The sequence below is a fragment of the Melospiza melodia genome, chromosome 8 (assembly GCF_035770615.1).
Source record: "Melospiza melodia melodia isolate bMelMel2 chromosome 8, bMelMel2.pri, whole genome shotgun sequence".
In the NCBI taxonomy this organism is placed as follows: domain Eukaryota; kingdom Metazoa; phylum Chordata; class Aves; order Passeriformes; family Passerellidae; genus Melospiza; species Melospiza melodia.
In genome coordinates, this window is record NC_086201.1 from 10,557,923 (window position 1) to 10,576,241 (window position 18,319).

General features: G+C 41.1%; 1 protein-coding gene across 1 annotated transcript in view; it reads left to right on the forward strand.

Annotated features, from left to right (window-relative positions):
• Positions 1–18,319, forward strand: part of ADCY5 (adenylate cyclase 5) — a 202,530-nt gene that overhangs the window by 122,088 nt on the left and 62,123 nt on the right. Inside the window, exon 3 of the mRNA XM_063161762.1 lies at positions 1,400–1,521. Coding sequence (XP_063017832.1) covers positions 1,400–1,521 — 122 coding nt within the window. The remainder of the gene's footprint in view (positions 1–1,399; positions 1,522–18,319) is intronic.

Here is an 18,319-nt window from a genome sequence, read left to right on the forward strand (position 1 = left end):
CTTAGAGGAAGAAAAAAATGGTGAAATTTCAGTTAAAGCTAGGAATTAGAAGCCAAAAAGCTGCCTATAACTGCAGCTTGGACAAGTGGTTTGGTGACGTGAGTACTTGGGAAAGGATTGCTGACCCCTCTGAGCGAGGCCTGAGTTTGAACCCTTCTGCTCCCTGTGTTGTTGAGAATTAATGAGCTATTAGATAAGGCTGGGGACCTTCCTTCTGTGTCATCAAGAAGGAAGGCCCTTCTCTTCCTCCTGCTCACTGCAGGGAAGGAAAAATAAAGAAAAGAGTGACACAAGAAAAAAAAATCCCACTTTTGGGATTTTTCAGCTATTCCAGAGCACTGCCTGCAGGTTGGACCAGACCACAGCAGAGCTGATCCCAAAGGAGATGCTCCCCACCTTCATGAGCCATAGCAAAACCTTTTGAACTTCATGGGGTGTGACTGGGAATAGAATGCAGCTCTGGGCAGAATTCTCAGGTGTGATTCCTGATATACAAGAACGCATCCCTGGGGCACAAATTACCTGCAGATTTAAATTCTATAATTTCTGTGTGAAATTGGCATCAAATTTAGAATAATAACAAGCACTTGCTTTTATGTGAGCTTTTAGGAAAATCACCAGGAAGTCATCATTTTGTCAATTTTTGCATACTCTGTAGGAACAGCTTGCAAAATAATGTTACAAAAGTCACACAAAATCTGTGATCAGTAAATGAAAGTGCCAATTGAGGGGCAAGGAGAGCCACAAACTGTTGATGGTTTGTGGTTATTGAAAATACTTTTGGTAGGTGAGTGGGTGGGTTTAGAGATCTTAATGCAATTGGGCACTACCAGCAGTTTGAAGTGTAGCAGTAGCACTTCTCGTGCTGTGTTATTGGGGCGTTTCTACGACATTTTAGCTGCTAAGAGCAGGTTTGTGCCTGCTGGGGGAATGTGCTTAGATAATTAGATAAGCAAGGAAGGAATTTTAAATAGTGCCCAAGGGTGTTGGGGTATCATTCCTCTGGTGTTAGGTGAAGGAAGACTCGGTGGTGGTGTGCAGAGACTGTGTGGGAGGTCAGACAATCTCATTTATCAGAGTCCTTCCAAGAACGGTGCACGGACACTCTTTGAGTTGCATGGTTGGCATGAGAATTGGCAACCGTGAATTGTAAGCCCAGTGCACCTGGAATGCAACATAATACATTTCTTCTAAAACCATTGAATTCTTATTGTGGGGTTGGGAAGGCAATTGCATATGACTGGTTAGGGGATCAGCTCCTGGGGTTATGGAGCCCATTTTGCTTGGCTGTACTCATCTCTCACCAAACTGATGAGTCATTTCTCCCCAGTAAGGAACAAAGTGTGTTTGTTAACTGGGCAGCAGGTGTTTTAATTGGTTCATCTGTCTGACTCCACAGGAGCGTCTCCTGCTCTCTGTACTTCCTCGACATGTTGCCATGGAGATGAAAGCTGACATTAATGCCAAACAGGAAGACATGATGTTTCATAAGATCTACATCCAGAAGCATGACAATGTCAGGTAAGAACAGCAGCCTGTCTCCCAGCCATAGGGGAGGAGGGACCCTCCCAGTGCTTTGCCCTGAATGCCCAGGGATGAAGATGTCAATGACACATAATCCAAAATCAGTGTAAAGGCTCTGAAGTGTCGCTAGCTGACTTTTGAAAGTTTGTTTATAAGATGGTGGAAGGATTGCCTCATTCAAACAATATCTTTCTTTGAGAAACTACTTGAACTGAGCTCTTCCCTTACGTTTTCCTTTTTTTTTTCCTTATTTCTTTGCTGGAGTAATTGTTGATGGTTTTGAGACGGTGTTATACTGGGGGTGAGTTATTTCTGGACAATTACAAGCACCCCTCTGATAAAAGATGATGGAATGCAATTTAAAAATTGGGAGCACTTCCCACAGGGTGAATTGCAGAGCCTGGCTGAGGTCTACGTTTTCTGGAGTGGTTTCTGGCAGTTTGGAATTACAAGCAGGGGCTCCATTAGTGACAGCCTTGACACCTGCTCAGTCACCCAGCAATGTGTTGCTCCTTGGTCTACCTGGATGAGGAGAAGAGTTTGATATCCAATCTCTGGCAAGTCATGCAAAATCAAACTCAGCCTGTGCTGCTGGGGTAGTCCAGCCCCAGGAGCTTCTGAGCATCTCCTGGTTCCCCTGGCCAGTTTCCCAGGGAAGATGCAATAATGTAGTACTTCAGGTGGCTTGATAGTTTTATAGGCTGCACTTGCAAAGTTTAACCTGATCTTAATGCATTTCACCTCTGCTGTTGTACCTGATCTCTTTGGAGAACATTTATGTCTCAGCTAAGCCAGGTCCTGGAACTGTGTAACAGCTCTGTCAGTCTATAAATGCTTCTTTTGAGACACAGGGACTGGGGACAGAGAGCTTCCCTTTTCCATCTCCCCTTACAGCAAGAGTTTTTTCCTGTGAACTCCCTCTGTAGCTTTTCTCTCTCGTGCAGCTTTAGTACGTGGTTGAATTATATTTTCTGAAACTTTAGGCTTAACAAGTAAAAGTGAGTTTCTAACATACTGCACCCTCCAATAGCTGACATGAAAAAAATCCACATGAAATTCTGATGCATTTGAAGACTTTACCTTAGGATTGAGGGTAGCTGGGAGAGGCAATGTACAAGCAGAAAATTGGGAGCTTGCTCAGTGTTGAATGTAGTCTTATATGAAACTCACTGAAATCAGGGAGAGTCTGTGTGCTGGCTTGGATGGAATTCAGCCCTTCAGTTTTTTTGGTTGTGACTCAGTAAAGAGATAAAGATCCACTAGCAAGACAATGACGACAAATCAGTATCAGAAATCAAAGACAGTAACATTCAGTGATGAAAAATAAAGGATATATGCATGGTGATGAAGAGGAGGGGAAGAGGCCATCCACAGTGCCCTCAGCAGACTTTGTGCTACAGTAAATTACATTTTGTGTCTTCACATTCATTTTTTCCTTAATGACACTGAGCTTGTTCAAGTAGGTGTGTAAATTACTTGTGATAGATGCTGATTGTGAATTACTTTTTTCCATTACTCAAAGGTCAACCTGACATTCAAACTAAGTGCAATTCATTAGCATGCCATAAGACTATGGTATTTTAGTCTTCCACATCAATTTCCATGTCATTATTTTGCAGGTTTGAAAGTGGTTCAGTGGTCAAATCTTAGTAAAGCTGACTGTCTCTTTAGGATGATACTGATTTGAAATTTTAATCTATATGATTACATATGCAAAAAATAAATAAACAATGAACTAAGTTTGCAAATGAAAAATTTTAAAGGGGGAAGGGGAATCTAATATAACAATTGTGACTGGAAGAAAAATAGACCAAAGATAATGGCTGGTATGGAGATCTCAAAAGATGCATCAAAAAATGGCACATGGCTAAGAGTATAGAAAGAGAGAAGAGCTATGATTTTCAGCTATGGCTGTGAAGAAACATGAAAGGTGAAACACAAATACATAAATGGCTATGTGCACCAGTCAGTTCCTGATGAGTAGCTAGCAGAACTCTGGCAAACATTTAATTTTCATATCTTGCATATTTATTGAATAATACAAGCATTTATGTAATAGTGTCACTTCTGCTGCTTACAAGGAATTTTGACTTTATTCCTCATGCTAATGAGTGTTTAGGAATCAGGCCCTTGCAGGTACCAACCAGCTCCAGTGCAAAGGGACTCCAAGGTCTCAAAAGATCTTAAGAGGAAACAACATAAATGACATCTTCCTCAAAGTGTGGGCTTTGTTGTCTGTGCCTGTGAGGTCCTAAATCACAGCCCACTGAAATCATGGAAAAGGCTGGAAAAGTGAGATAAGAAATAGGAATAAAATAGTGTATATGCTGAGAGCAAATAGAAAATAACTCAGGAACATCTCATCTTCTTGTACTTTAGGGAAATGAATAACTAAGTGCGAATATTGAAGAAAGGAAACATGATTTGGAACAAATGACTCATTTCACACCAGGAGTTCAGCACGGAGCCTTTGCTCTTGCCTGGGTGCACTGAAACCACCTCTAGTGGGAATGGCTGGGGATGATTCTGAAGCATTTACGTGCACACTGAAACACCCTGGAGGGGAGAGGCAGCATCTCAGGGATGCTGATTAATGAACTGGCTGAATAAAAGCAAGCAGGCTCTTTACTTTGCATAGGGAAATGCTTAAGGGGAGGCTTTTGAGAGGAGAACGCTCCAAGCAATTCTGGTTTGTGTTTGTCACTATTCAAAAATGTCATAAGAGCTAAGTTTTTATGAGCTAAAGGTTATTGTGTCAAGGCAATTGAGAAGTATGTGAAGTCAGTGCAAGGGTGCTGTGCCCAGCCATTGAATCTGGCTTCCTGTTGATGATTTATCAGCAGGAGCATTTCCTCTGCAGCTCACAGGAGTGGGAAGGTCTGCACAGAGCTGTGGGTTTTCCTTCTCCATCAGCTGTATTCAGTGATGCTTTCTCCTGCCATTCCCCAAGATTGTGTATAAAGGCAGATTTTAATGAAAGTATAATGGATGGGAATTTTTGTTAACTATTAATTTAAAAGTTTGATTGTCATCTTAAAGCTTGGAACCCAACATCTTGATTTTTACTGGATCTTCAGAGTGAGGTGGCTTTCCAAACCCACTGCCAATAGGGAAATAATGAGGCTCTGGAGGTTTCCATCCAGATGGCTTTAACTTGGGTCCTTTGAACTCAGGAGGCACTGGAGCACAGCCTGGTGCACTTCGCCTGGTTTGACATTTTGTGTGGGAGAAGTGGCTTGCTAAATTCTCTTCCAGACAAGATTAAATATTTTAATTTTCAGGGATGATTGGGTCTGGGCTTTTGGGACCACCTCTAATTTTAATTAAAAACCAAACCCAAACCACTCTACCAGCAGAAAACGTTAATCTAAAATTATGTGAAGTTAATGTGTGTAGGTTTTCTTTGCTAGTTTAAAAATGAAGTGTCCTTAACTTTACAGTTCTGCTTTTATATGCTTAGTTTTAGACTCTAGGTTACATGGTTCAGGTTTTTTTGGGGGTTTTTTGGGTTTTTTTTTTTTTTGTGGAGTTTTTCTGTGTGTTTGTTTTTGGGTTTTTTTGTTTTTTTTTTTTTTTTTTAGAAAAGCAGGTTACACACTTCTCTATTTTTTTCTTTTTTGTTTGTTTAAGGAAAAAATAAGTCAGTTTAAACCTGTGTAGAAGAGATCTTCCTTAAGCAGCAGCAGTAAGTCTTCCTTCCATAAGGAGCAGTTCTGCTATGATATTTCTTACTGCGGTACACTTCCCTTAGAGGGTGGGCTGTATCTCCATAAGGGAAAGATGATTTTTTAAATGCAAAATACTGTGGTACTTTTGATCTGAATGGGTAAAAGTCAACCATTTTTGAGCAAATCTTTTTATCTGGATTTCCTGCAAATGAGTTCATAATCTCCTGATTATTGTTATGGAAAGTAAAGTTCAGAGACTAATTTATCCACAATGAAAATATAATTTCCTGTAATTTTTGGCAGCAAAATTTGTTTCAGGATCATGTTCTTCTGAAAATTTTAGTGGTGACAAAACAAAGATGCAAATATTTGAGGTTAATACCCTCTTTTTCAATGCACATGAACAGAACCTTTAAACAGAGAATGAAACATTTTCCTGTCCTGATTTATTGAATGAGAATTAACTTTGACAAATCCAGAACCTCAGAGCATGATTTGACCTTTCCCACATACGTGTGTGTGTTGAATATAAAGTCTATTGTCAAAAGCCATCAGGAAAGGAGTTCCCAAGACTATGCAAGTAATTTTGGGTAAACAACAAGGTGAATTATGTAACTAAATTTGTTCATGTTATCATGAATGAGATTATGGCTGATAGACAAGCCTTAAATTATGCATAGATAATATTGTTTATCTATCATGCTTCCCAGACAGAATTTTAAGTGTTTTACATTACTATTGCTATTTATAGTGTCTCACTGCAGTGATAATGGCTTTAATGTTATCTAGGTTTGGCCAAATATAGTAATCTCTGTGCTATAAAAGGAGGCTTGAAGTCCTCTGTGAACGGATAAAGGTTGGCTTTGTCATTGAAATTCCTTTAATGAACTGTTTCAAGAAGCTTATTTTAGGGCTGGCATCCAAGTGCAGTAAAAGTGACAGTTTCCTCTCTTCACCCCTTCACATAATTCTTATGAATCATGTACTCAACAACATTAACCTGCTTTCAGAGTTTCTTAAACTTCTTGACAACTTGAACTAAACCATTTGCAGAAATGAAACAAGACCATTTGCTTTCGGCTTTTTAAATGAAAAGCATTTGTAACTCGTCTTCTGATTTAATGATACTGTAACACCCAAAAGTTCTCCCCTTGAAAATGACCAAAGAGTTCCACTTTGGCTGAGTGTCCGACTAGCTGTGTCAACTTAACCTCTTCACCTTTTAGGTGCTGTGATGCCTTATTAGTTGCTTAGGAAGTTTTTTAAATTCCCGGGTTGCGAGGTTCTATGGAATTGTGAACTAGGACATTTTAAGCAAACATCTTTTTCTTCCCTCCTCCCACTCTCCTCGCACACAGGACATCCATTCTTAATGTTTCTTGGTGGTGAAGGACTTAATGCTCCTTAATAAAAGAGTTACATTATGGCAGGTATAAATTTCTGGCAATTCTGACAGGGATATTTTCAAATATTACACAGTCCCTCATCTCAGCCAAAGTTTGTGTAGCTTTAATTTCTCTGGAAGGCCTCATTGCCAGGAAAGGGCAGGAGCAGTAACTTTTTAAAATATTTACTGTATAATCCATCTTCCTCCTTGTCTTCTTTCCTTTCTGTGGGGAGGCAGAATGAAAATTGATGGCTTCTGTTTAAAAACAAGGAAGACCAGCATTAAGAAGGAGAAAGCCCAAGAGCCACTTTTATCCATATTTTCCATCCTTGCTGCTGCTCTCTGTGCCAGTCCCTGAGCTTCAATTTCCTCCAAAGTGTGTTGATGGGTTGGTTGGTTGTTTCTCAGAATCGAGGCTTGGCAAGACCTCTCCCTCCTTTTCCTTGTTCAAGGCATGTGCCCACGAGCAGTAGAAAGTTATTTTTGCCTGTAGGTGGGGGTAACTGTGGGTTTCATGTGAGTTTAGAGCATTTAATTGCTGTAACTTCTGGTTGAAGCTGTAGGATGAGAAAAGTGAGTAGGAGGGAAATGAGCCTGCCCACATCTTTCCCCAAATGACAGCAGGGAATTTTACCTAAATGGGAACTCTCTCTGTCAAGAACCAGCTCCTGGGAGTTTCACCTATGCCTGGCAGATGTGAATCTTTGCTTTTTAAGGTTGCAGATTTTTCTTTTTTTTTTTTCAAGTTAGCAATAAGTTTGAGGAAGTGCAGAAGTAAATTTCACCCATGGATGAAGGTGAAATACTCTGCTCTTACCACCACTAATCGCTTGTCTCTTCCTAATCAATTTGTTGTTTTGGAGAGGAAAAAGTCACTTATCTTTTGGAGATTTTCATTCATACTAAAATTCATATGTAAAGAAATTCATTTATTGCAGCCTTGACAAACCTCAAAGCTGTGCAGTAAGTCTGGGTGTTGATATTACAGGGGATGTTTCAACCCAGGATCACTCCCTCACCATAATAAATGAAGAGGGAGTGATCCAGACAGGGAGTGATCCTGATGATGGTTCAGCCATGAAAACTTCTAAGCCAATAAGGACAGCAGTTTTCTATATTTTAGCAAATCTACCTCTTTGTGCATGTGCACAGCAACCTTTAAGAACAAATACATGCTAACTTGTTGTTAGAAGTATTCATTTGCTCTGTGATCTTCCTCTTTGAGCTGGCAATATGTTGTGATCCTGGTTCCTGCTGGGAGCCCCTGGTGTTTTCAGGGCTGTGAGTGAGCCTTGTACCCTGTGCAGAACAAGGCAGATAAATTCCTGGTGCAAGGCACCCCGTCCTGAGCACGTGTGCTGCAGTCAGGATGAGGTCCCAGGGGTGCAGCCTGCCAGGTGACTGCAGATCTGCAGCCACCAGCCGGGCAGCAGCAATTAGGAAGGGCCTGTGATGTATAATTCACACCCTGCTATCTGAGTGTACACAAGGGTCTGTGAAGTTCACAGGGTGATGGATTGAAGAGTGTTAGATGTTTTAATGATGAAATACTGTGAAGAGTAATTTGGAGAGAATAATGAAGGTGCCTGCAGAAGTTTACAGAGCAGAATTTTAACTCATCAAGGTTATGTGGATTCTCTTTTTTCTTCAGTACTACTAAGAAGAAATTGATTTTTAAAAAATGTATGACTGCTGATTGGTCTGATAAAAACAAATGTATCAAATTTATAGTAAAAAAACGCCATCATATTACATTTATTCAGCTAATTCACTCCCAGTCCTCTGTAATCTGGAGTAACCTTGACAAGAAAAGTTGAGCATTCTCTGAACAAAACTTTTCTTTTGTGAAGACTTGCTTTTACAGTGTTGCTTTTCTCCTGTAAAGACTTCGTGAGATTTCAGTTGATGAACTGCTTTGTCATGTAGTTAACATGCAAAGTGGTTTTAAGAACATTGAGTTTATGTAACATTTGAAGAGGTTTTTATTAAAATCATCATCCCACCTTTTTGCTTCCTCCCTAGATGATAATGACTGAAAAGCAAAAATTAGTTAAACTTTTTATTCTGTAATGCAGGAAACTTTGCAAAACTATTTGAAGCTCTCTTACAGAAGCTATAAAACAGAGACACAGTTTTTGATGGGGATGGATTAACTTCTCTTGTTTTATACTGTATTTATATCTCTCAACAATTGCTGCTAATTTGTGCATCTGTTCCTACTGGTGTATATATAATTTTGACAGTGGATAAGTAATGAAGGAGACAAAAGCTGGAACCAATTAATGGAGAAGAGCTCTTGAGTGGTCTGGCATCCTGTGACTCAAGTTAGTACCACTGCTAACTTCAGTCTATGTCCTTCAGTAAATGAAAGTCATAGTGTAGTTTCTAAAGTTTCCCTTTTTTATTAGCTTTGCTTTATGCTAAGTGGTGAAAAAGTTGGGGAGAAGTTGGTACTGACTGTGCAATCTGCATAATTCTGTTAGTGGGGTTTTCCTAAGAAACCAAGCTAAGAACAGGTCACTTCAGAAACAAACTGACAGAAATGAGGAGAAACAGAGGACTGCACAAAAGAGCAAAGGAGGCAAAAGACCAAAGGTTTAATTAATTTCATCACACACATCCCATTGGCATGGCATTGCCCCTGTGGAATGATAGAAGGGCTCTTTTTAGAAAACTGAGATTTTTCTGTGCCCATTTGTGTTTTTATTACAAAGCCCAAGAAAGATGAACATAATTTTAAATGGTGGGAATAAGGATTTGTAAAATTGTGTAGATTCTGGGGACTTGGAAGATTGCAGGTAGCTTTCAGAGACTGGGAAGTGTCTGTGTGATGCTAGTTAAAAAGCAACCAAAATATAGCACTGTAGGTGTTATCTTCCTTGATACCATGACCAGCAGAGCTCTTTGTGATTGTTGTGTGTGATTTTAGCAAATATCTGAGGGTCTCAAAGGCACTGAGAAAATCTAAGGAGATTCTTGACCAGTAACTATGTCCATTTTTTGAATCAACCTCCTAAATTGATGCCTTAAACATATAGGAGGATCATCAAGATTCAAAATCAACTTCCTCATCTGCAGTTTTACAGAACTTATCCCCCAAGATGAAAAACCTGGTGTGCTATTTATAAAAGTATTTATAAAACTTGGACCTGTGTGACCATCAGCAAAGTATTCTCTCCTAGCCTCCTGTTGCAGAGACCTGCCCAGTAAGTGGCATGCAGAAGGCTGGGTGTCCAGGGCTTTGTTGAGTTGTAGGATCAGCTGTAAATGCCTGTGTGTCCCAGCAGCAGCTGTGCAAAGCACCTGGAAGCACGACTTGTCCTCCCACATGAAGGGGAAGGTGCAGGTAGGAAGCAGTGGGGAATTGTCCCAGCAGAGTTACAGTAGTGACAGTTTAATCCACCATGTCAGCTCATTGTTTTGGGGTGTTTGGATGGTGTGTTTTGGCTAGGTTTTTTTCATGTAAGCATGATTCTTTGCAGAGTGTGATCATGCACTGGCTCCATTCCTGCTCACTGTGGGGAATGCTGCTAATAGAGGGTTACTAGGACAACCCTCCTTCTTCTCACAACTATTTAATTTCTGTTATTCCCAAGGCCTGGCAGACCCATACATCAGTGCTGAATGAAGCAGCAATTCAGAAAAGTGCTTTGTGACTCCCTGGACCATGAAGGAACTGAGGGAACCTGTGTCACAGAGCTGATGGGATGTTAGTGGGGAGGAGAGGTAGGCAAAAAATAGGGGGAAGAAAAAAAAAAAAAACCTTTGAAAGAAAGGAGCAAATTTACCAATTTTTAGGATCTCTGGAGGAAAAAAGAAAGGGCAGTGGAAACCAGATGCAAGCAGGTGGACAGTTATGTGCCATAGCAGAATTGGTGGAAGCCTCCATTCCCAGGAACCTGCACACCAATGCAGCACTGCTTTGTGCCATGGCTGCTTCCAAAGAATGAGCTAATAAGAATCAATTTGTAGAACAAAACAAACAAAACTTTGGCTTCTGATCAGGGGAACTTGAGCATTGCAGTTACAGATCAGGCTTCAACAAATGCCAAGAGCTGATCCATAAAAGTATAATTATTCTGTTTCATTTGGAACCTTTTGTTCTGGATTGCATTCAAAACTACTGTAAGCCCCTTTGTGAGATTAATTTCCTTTCCAGGCAAGAGAAAAAGAGGCCTTTTCATTTAATAGTTCTACTTTGTTTCAATTTAAAATGAGAAAAAACTCACGTCCTCGCCTTTCTTCCCTAAGATTCTTCCCTTCTGTGGCATGGTGGCCATCAGGTCACAGTTTAGGAGGACAGGTCTCATGTAGAGACAAAGTTATGTTACAGAATGTAAATTCTAAGTGATATTCTGTTCTTACTACCTAGTACTCTTTATAATTTTCAGCTGCAAACGGAGTAAATTTTTTCTGTTGAAATTGGAAGTGATTACAAATTTCTTGCAAAGCCCAGGGACACTAAAATTGCAGGTGTAGCTTACCTGCTGAGCTGCTTTTCCTTGAAGTATCAGTGGGGGAAGAAGTAAACTGAAAATGGTATCTTGCCTGAAAAGTTAAAACCTGTGACAGACAATGAGTTCTTTAATTTGACTTGGTGGTGAGGCTGATCAGAGCTCAGACATGCTTGGCTCCTATTGCAGAAATGTCCTGATGTCTGTGTGATGCAGGCTCTGAGGAGCTGTGCCTAAGGAGCCAGCAGGGAGCATGCACAGACACAAAAACACACACACAAAAACACACAGACACACACAAACAGACACAAAAACACACACACACAAACACACAGACACACACACAGAGACACAAACACACACACACACACAGACACAAACACAGGCACACACACACACAGGCACAAACACACACACAGAGACACAAACACACACACACACACACACACACAGGCACAAACACACACACACAAACACACAGACACACACAGAGACACAAACACACACAAACACACACACACACAGACACAAACACAGACACACACACACAGAGGCACAAACACACACACAGAGACACAAACACACACAAACACACACACACACACACACACACACACAAATCTCTGTGCTGGGCACGTCTCATGGGTGCAGGGGAGCGAGCAGGGCATGCCTGGGCTGCCAGGCCAAAGGGGCATCTTCCTGTTCCTCACTAAAATGGAAACCTAGAGAATTAATAATTCAGTTGACATTCCATGTGGCAGAAACGACAACACAGAGGTAGCAAAGACCTGAAGAGGCACAAGGGATGAGGCACACCATGCTCATCAGGAGCCCACTGCCAGGGTAGCTAATCTGAATTTGGTTTTCCCATGTACCAGAGGGCATTTGAGGCCACATCTCCTAGGAGAGGCCATAAATGAAGAAGGCATCCTCATTTTCTTTTGTTAATTCTGTTTCATTTTTCTATATAAAAGAATCAAACCCTGGAGCAGCAGCTTGAATCCCACTGTCCCATGTCACAGCGTGCACCATAATCAGCAGGGCAGAGAGGAGCGCTCGCCATCTCTGCCTCTAATTATTCTGAGTATTTTATATGTAATGAGCAGCTGCAGCATGAGGTCCTGAGGGCACCCCTGTTCCCAGTCCAAAATAGCCAGTTGTCCAGTTCAGGCTGGATTCAAGCAGAGGGAAAATTAGATCCATGTTTTCTCACATTTTGGGTGATGGGCCATAGGAGATGGTTTTCTTGCGTTCAGTTTCACTCCATTTACTTATAAATAGCAGGCATTTGCAAAATACTATGGAATCAAGGATACAAATTTCTGTACCTTAAAGATATGCCAGTGTTTTGTGTCAGGCCAGTGGTATTTTATCTGGCAGGAATCTTGGCTCCCAGGTAAGATTTGGCTACAGTCATGTAGATGGCAGCACAGATGTGGGAGGGATTCTCTTTAATTCTGGACACATACTGTTTCTTATTGTAGCTGCTGACCTAGTCTGAGCCCTGTCTGTACCTCTTAATTCAAACAAACAAAAAACAACCAAAGAAATAAATTAAACAACAGTTGAATATTCCTGTAAGGTGCTATCACGAGGCTCAAATTGAAGTGAAAAACTGCTTACCAGGGTTTCTAGCTCTGGTGGTCTTTGATTAACCACAGCATGTCCTAAGTAGCCAGAAGGTGCAGAAGCCAAGAGAATCCCAGGGATGATTTGCTTTTGGATTTGAATGCTGTTAACTTCTTTTCATATTCTGTTTACAAGGACTCTGGTGAGTGGATGTTGTTAGCAGGATTTTTTTTCAGTTGCATAAGGATTGAGAAAACAGTATCTGTCTGACTCCTCCACAGTGAATGGCTTTCAAGTTAAGCCATGGCTGCAGTTATTGTGCTCTAGCTGTGACACTATAAATAAAGTTATTAACAGCAATATGTAAATGGGTTTCTATTTTTGTTCCCTGTATTGTTTGCAAAATCTAGGGCACTTATTCAGTAAGAATCATCTGCTATTTAGCACTGAGCCTACCAGCATTTGATGTTGTGTGGGCTGCTGCACTTCCCCTCCTCCCCTCTTGCTTTCTTTCTGTGCAGTGGCTATTAGAATCCAGCACTTCTGCAAGTTTGTTTATTGTGGTGTTTAAGAAATAGAGTAGCTGTGCTAAGCATTTTCTGGCTTCCGGAGAGTGGCTTGGTGTGTAGGAATAGGGAATCATCTCCTGATATCTGAACTGCAGGAACATTTAACCCAGCCACACAAGCACCAAATAGCACAGCTGCACTTTGCCTTAGTGAGCATCTTGCAAGTTGCAGTCTGTTCAAAGATCTTTAGGGTTTGTGTTGTGTTTGCATGCTCCATTTCCTCCCACTGCCCTCTGCTCCAGATGTGCCTGACAGCCCCAGGCTCTGCTCACACTGGGACCTGGTGCCACATCAGTCCATGCAGCCCCAGCACAGACCCCAGGGAGAACACAGATGTGTTGTTTGAGGAACACTTCACCTCAGCCATGCCTACTCCTGTCTGGAGGAGCAAATCACTCTAATCCCAGGCATCTGTTAGAAACCTGAATGTGTCAGTGCTGGGGACAGGATCGGTGTGGCTGTTAACATGGGTATTCTAACAGACATTTCACTTGGGGCAGTTTGCTCAAAGTCCTTCCTTCTCTGCAACTGAATTCGGCTCTGGATTCCCTGGATCCCCAGGGGGAGAAGTCCCAGCCTGTCTGTCCTGTGACTCGTCAGCCACAATTTTCTTGCCAGCTTTGTTAGACTTCACATGGGCATGTGTCCTCCCTGGCACTTAAATTCCATTCCATGCAGCTTTGTGAAAACCAAAATTGCTGCTACTGTGCTGGCATAGAAAGTAAACAGAAATTAGCTAGACTGGTTTTGCATAGATGTAGAAAGATCTGAAACAGCAACTTTCCTCTTATTTTTATGCTATGAGACACATTACCATATTATATGGTTTAAGTTGTCTCCAAGGTGGCTTTCTATGCTGTAGAAAAGACCTGGTCAGATTCTACTGAGTTTTATTGATATTAGAACACTGGTAAACTAATAGCTGTTTGCAGAAACTACATTTGGTAATAACATTTTGTGAATATTGAGAGTAGCAAGCAAAAGGCTTAGTGAAATATCTTAATGCATTAACACAGAAATTAAATTTTCCAATGGAAAAGGCAAGAGAAAAGCCATTTCTTTATATGCAGATCTATTATTCTGTTGGTGGCAATTACAGTAATTCTCTTGAAATCAAGTTAAAATTATATGTCTGCTTCATTATGAGAAGAAACCACTGAGTGCAAAAATCAGGGGAGATTTAGGGGAAAGTTGGAGAGACATTTGCAGTGAGCAGACCTGCCTTCACCATGGTTCCTGCTCCAGCATGTCAGGAGTGGGGTTTGTGTGGATGTTTCCTGGGCTTGGGAGGCCAGGATTCACATTCATGCTTTGCCAGGGTTTTCCCATGTCACCTTGAGCATCTTTCTGTATTTTATTTGTAGACCATACTGCTGTCTCTAGAAAATAGTGTGTTGTTGCTTCTCTAGCACCAATGGCATTTCAACAGTTGCTCAGTGTCACTGCTTACTCTCTATGAAATCATGGAAATATGCCAAGTATTTGGAATATGAGATATGTTAGGGGCTGAAGAGGTGCATGGAATTTTATATTCCCTGTTCAAGGACCATCTTTGCATAGAAATCCTTATATTCACCTGAACTGCCTTCTGAGGAGGAGTGGTTCTACTGCTGATAGCAATTGTACAGAATTTAATTATATTTACCTTGTTTCTCCATGGAAGCTGGAGTTTTCTATGTCACCAAAGGGAACCAAAAATAGATATCAACCTAAGTGACACTGGGCAATTCAGATGTGATGGTAGGTGACATCTTAAAAAGGGGAAAAAACCCTTAATGTTAAATTATAGCTCTTGTAAAGTTGGGAGACTTTAGTTGCGAGTTGAGGGTATCTATTCATTACTGGTTCTTATCAAGTAAGGAAAATTAATGCAGTGTACAACAACCAGATAACAAGTTCAATTTCCTGCAGGATTTTTTCCTTTTCATTTGATTCTGACATTGCAGCCAATCTCCCTTGTCACTGAAAACATGAATGTGGTTTATTATTAAATTTATTATCAGATTTGTTTATTAATCAAATTACATTGATCCCTCAGTTAATGAGCTGTGCCATTTTCTTTGGGCAGCCATTTTAACTTTCAAAGTACCTGATGAAGAATTATGTCTTCATTTTACAATTCCTCTCCACTAATGTTCATTAGTGTTTCTCAGAAAAGTGACCATTATAAAGTGTGCACAGTTGTGTCTCTGAATGCTTTGGGCCCATTTCTCTGAATGCTTTGGGCCCATTTCTCTTTACAGTTTCATCAGTGTAATTTTAAAAACACAACTGCTCAACTACATTTTAAAGTATAGAAGGGAGGGACAGTGAGTCCACTCATGCTGACTGTTCCAAAAAGGGCAGGAAGACTCATGTTTGTGCTCCTCAGCACTGTTTTCCCACCAAATGGCCACTTTGTGTTATTGATCTAATAAGCTGCCCATGGAAATCATGTACACAGAACATCACAGCACTTGTTCCTTCTCAGCTGATCCATTGGGAGTCTGTGCATTTTGCTACCTACCCACTTTGGGAAATGCACAATTGCTCCTTAATGTTTTAAATGATGACATTTATATACTAATGTTATGTTTTCATTCTGTAGTGAGTTTCCAGAGGGAAAACCCTGACTTGCTGAAATGACAAAGTAAATAAATCCCAAAAGACAGAATGTTGGGAAAAATTGAAGAAGTACGGTTAGACTGAAGTGCTGGCTGCATGCAGAATCACTGCAGCTTTTTGGTTAGGGACTACAAAAGCATCATTGTTAGCCTGAATATCCATGATACCAGAGAAGAACAGACTGAAGGCAGTTTTCACAGCTATGAAGAGCTCATTCTTTCTCCATCAAATACAAAGACCTGAGCAATACATAACAGTAAGCATCACAAACCTGATTAGAAGCAATTTCATCTCTGTGCCATGTGCCTGAGCCAGGATGCACTTGTGAAACTGTTAACTGTGACAAAATACATTTCTCTCTTGCCTTCTCTGACAACCGAGGATTGCTGGCACACGGTCCCTTTGCAACAGGTTTGCTTTTGCTTTAATCCTTAAATTTTCAGTTGTTTCTCTTTCTTACCATGCTGCTTCTGTAGCTTCAGTCAATTTTGAAAGGTATTGTCTCAAAGAGAAGGCAGGAAGGAATAGTGCCTTCCTGCCCTGAACAGAATTACAACTGTGCTGGTCCCTTTTTTCAGAATTCTCTTAGCTCTGCTGTCCTACTTATTGGTTTACAGCAGGATTTTCATATCAGAGATTGCTCCAAGCTCAGAAAACAGGCTGCAGGAATGCTCAAAGGAAAAAGCACACCTGAAGTTTGAAAACCAGAATATGGCTTTTCCTTTCTCTTTTACCTGCAGTTCTGGATTTCCTGTCTTGTGGAACATCTGAGATTTATTTTGGTGTGGACTGGATTCAGCTCCAGTTTGGACAGACCTGCCAGCTCTTTTGGACTGCTCAGGCAGAGCTGGGTGGGTTTGGGCTTGCTCAGAGCCACAGCAAAGGCACATGTTTGGGGTCAGCACTGTGCATGGGTCCTTCCTGCAAAAGGTCCTGTCCTTCAGCTTTGCCCTCTTAAGCTTCCTTGGAGATGGAATGGAGTTGGCATTTTTTGCATTTACATGATTTTTTTTCCCTGACCAGAGAAATTGGAAAAAAATGGCATTCCCATCAGTCCCTTCTTAAATAAAAAAGGTCTAAATTTCCTCCTTCTTTATAACACAAAGTCTTATTTAGAATGGTTGGATCTCCTTTTTAGGTTTGACAGACAGAAGTATCTAATTTAGCTGGCAATGACGGAGGATTAAAATTTCTTTCAGTCATCTCAAAGCCATCTATAGTGTGTCACACCTATAGTTTGGCTGGTAGCTGCTGCATATCTATTTTTATTTGTTTTTGCCTTCCTCAAGTAGCTTTTCTTCCCAAAAGACTATTTATTACTCCTGTTTCCAGTGAAAAATCAATCTGGTTAAATATAGTCTGCTGAAATAGGAAAATCTTGTAACTCAAAATGTTTAGAAGGAGAGGATAGCAAGTTTTTCATGTTTAAAATAAAAAAGGGAGTACTGATGTTGCCTAGCTATAGCTAAATTCCAGTAACTGGGAATGCTACTCATGCTTGTAAACTGCAAACCTAGGGAGGTCATGGAAAAACTTTTCTTTGCATGGCTGGTGCATTTTCCCCCTTCTGGTTAGTGATTTCAGGATCTAAATTTCTTCTCATTTCCTGTGCTGTCAGTGAGGGACAGACCACTGAGGTGAGGAGATGACCGTGATGGACAGTCTGATGCCATTTTTCTCAGCAGCCCCTGAGCATCAGCAGGGCCAGAGCCTTTCCATAGGGCATTCCCAGCCCTGCTAATGCAGACAGAGCTGCAGCCACAAATGTGGCATGTTTGTGCTGGAGATGTGCATCTCCCAGATGAGCCCCTCAGGCAGTTCTGACCTCCAGTAACACTCACCTGAGAGCAAGCACAGGAAAATCAAGCCAAAGCAGGGCTCTGCAGTTTGTGTCTTTGCAAAGAGCCTGGCTGTCATCGTGCAGTGGCTGTGGGTGGCAGTCTGCACGTTGCCACCAGTGTCTCCCAGAGCCATCTGGTCTCCTGCTTCTTTGCTGGTTTTTGCTGCCACCAGATTCACTTAGTATTGCCTTGTAGAGTGAAGTTTTCATATATGGCATGTGAGCCTGTTTTACGTTTTTGGAAACTTTGAGGTTTTCTGCCTTTTGTTGTAAAGAAAAAGGTGAGAAGGCTCACGGTTTTTCAGGGGTTTGGTTTTGTAGGGTTTTTTTGTGTATATCCACCTACTTTGTGTTTTCCTCTCTCTCACCAGTACTCGTTTGCTTATCACAACATTTGTGTACATGTGCCCCTTCTCACCCTCTTGAGCAAGTGGGAGCCAGCATGAATGATCTCAAGGTGGAACATGGTGCAAGACTGAGTCCTACTTTCCAGGGGGGAGCTGTACCAGTTCCTGTGTCACCGCAGTGCTTGGGCTCATTTTAAACAATAGGTGATTTCCAGTACTAAATGGTTCTTCTCCAAAATGACCATATAAGTTGAGGATAGAGCATGTATCTTTTTACTGTTGTGTTTGCTTTTTTTTCCCATGACTGTAGGAAAAGGAAAAATTTTAACCTCTGGTCTGTCTGATGTCCTGCTGTTC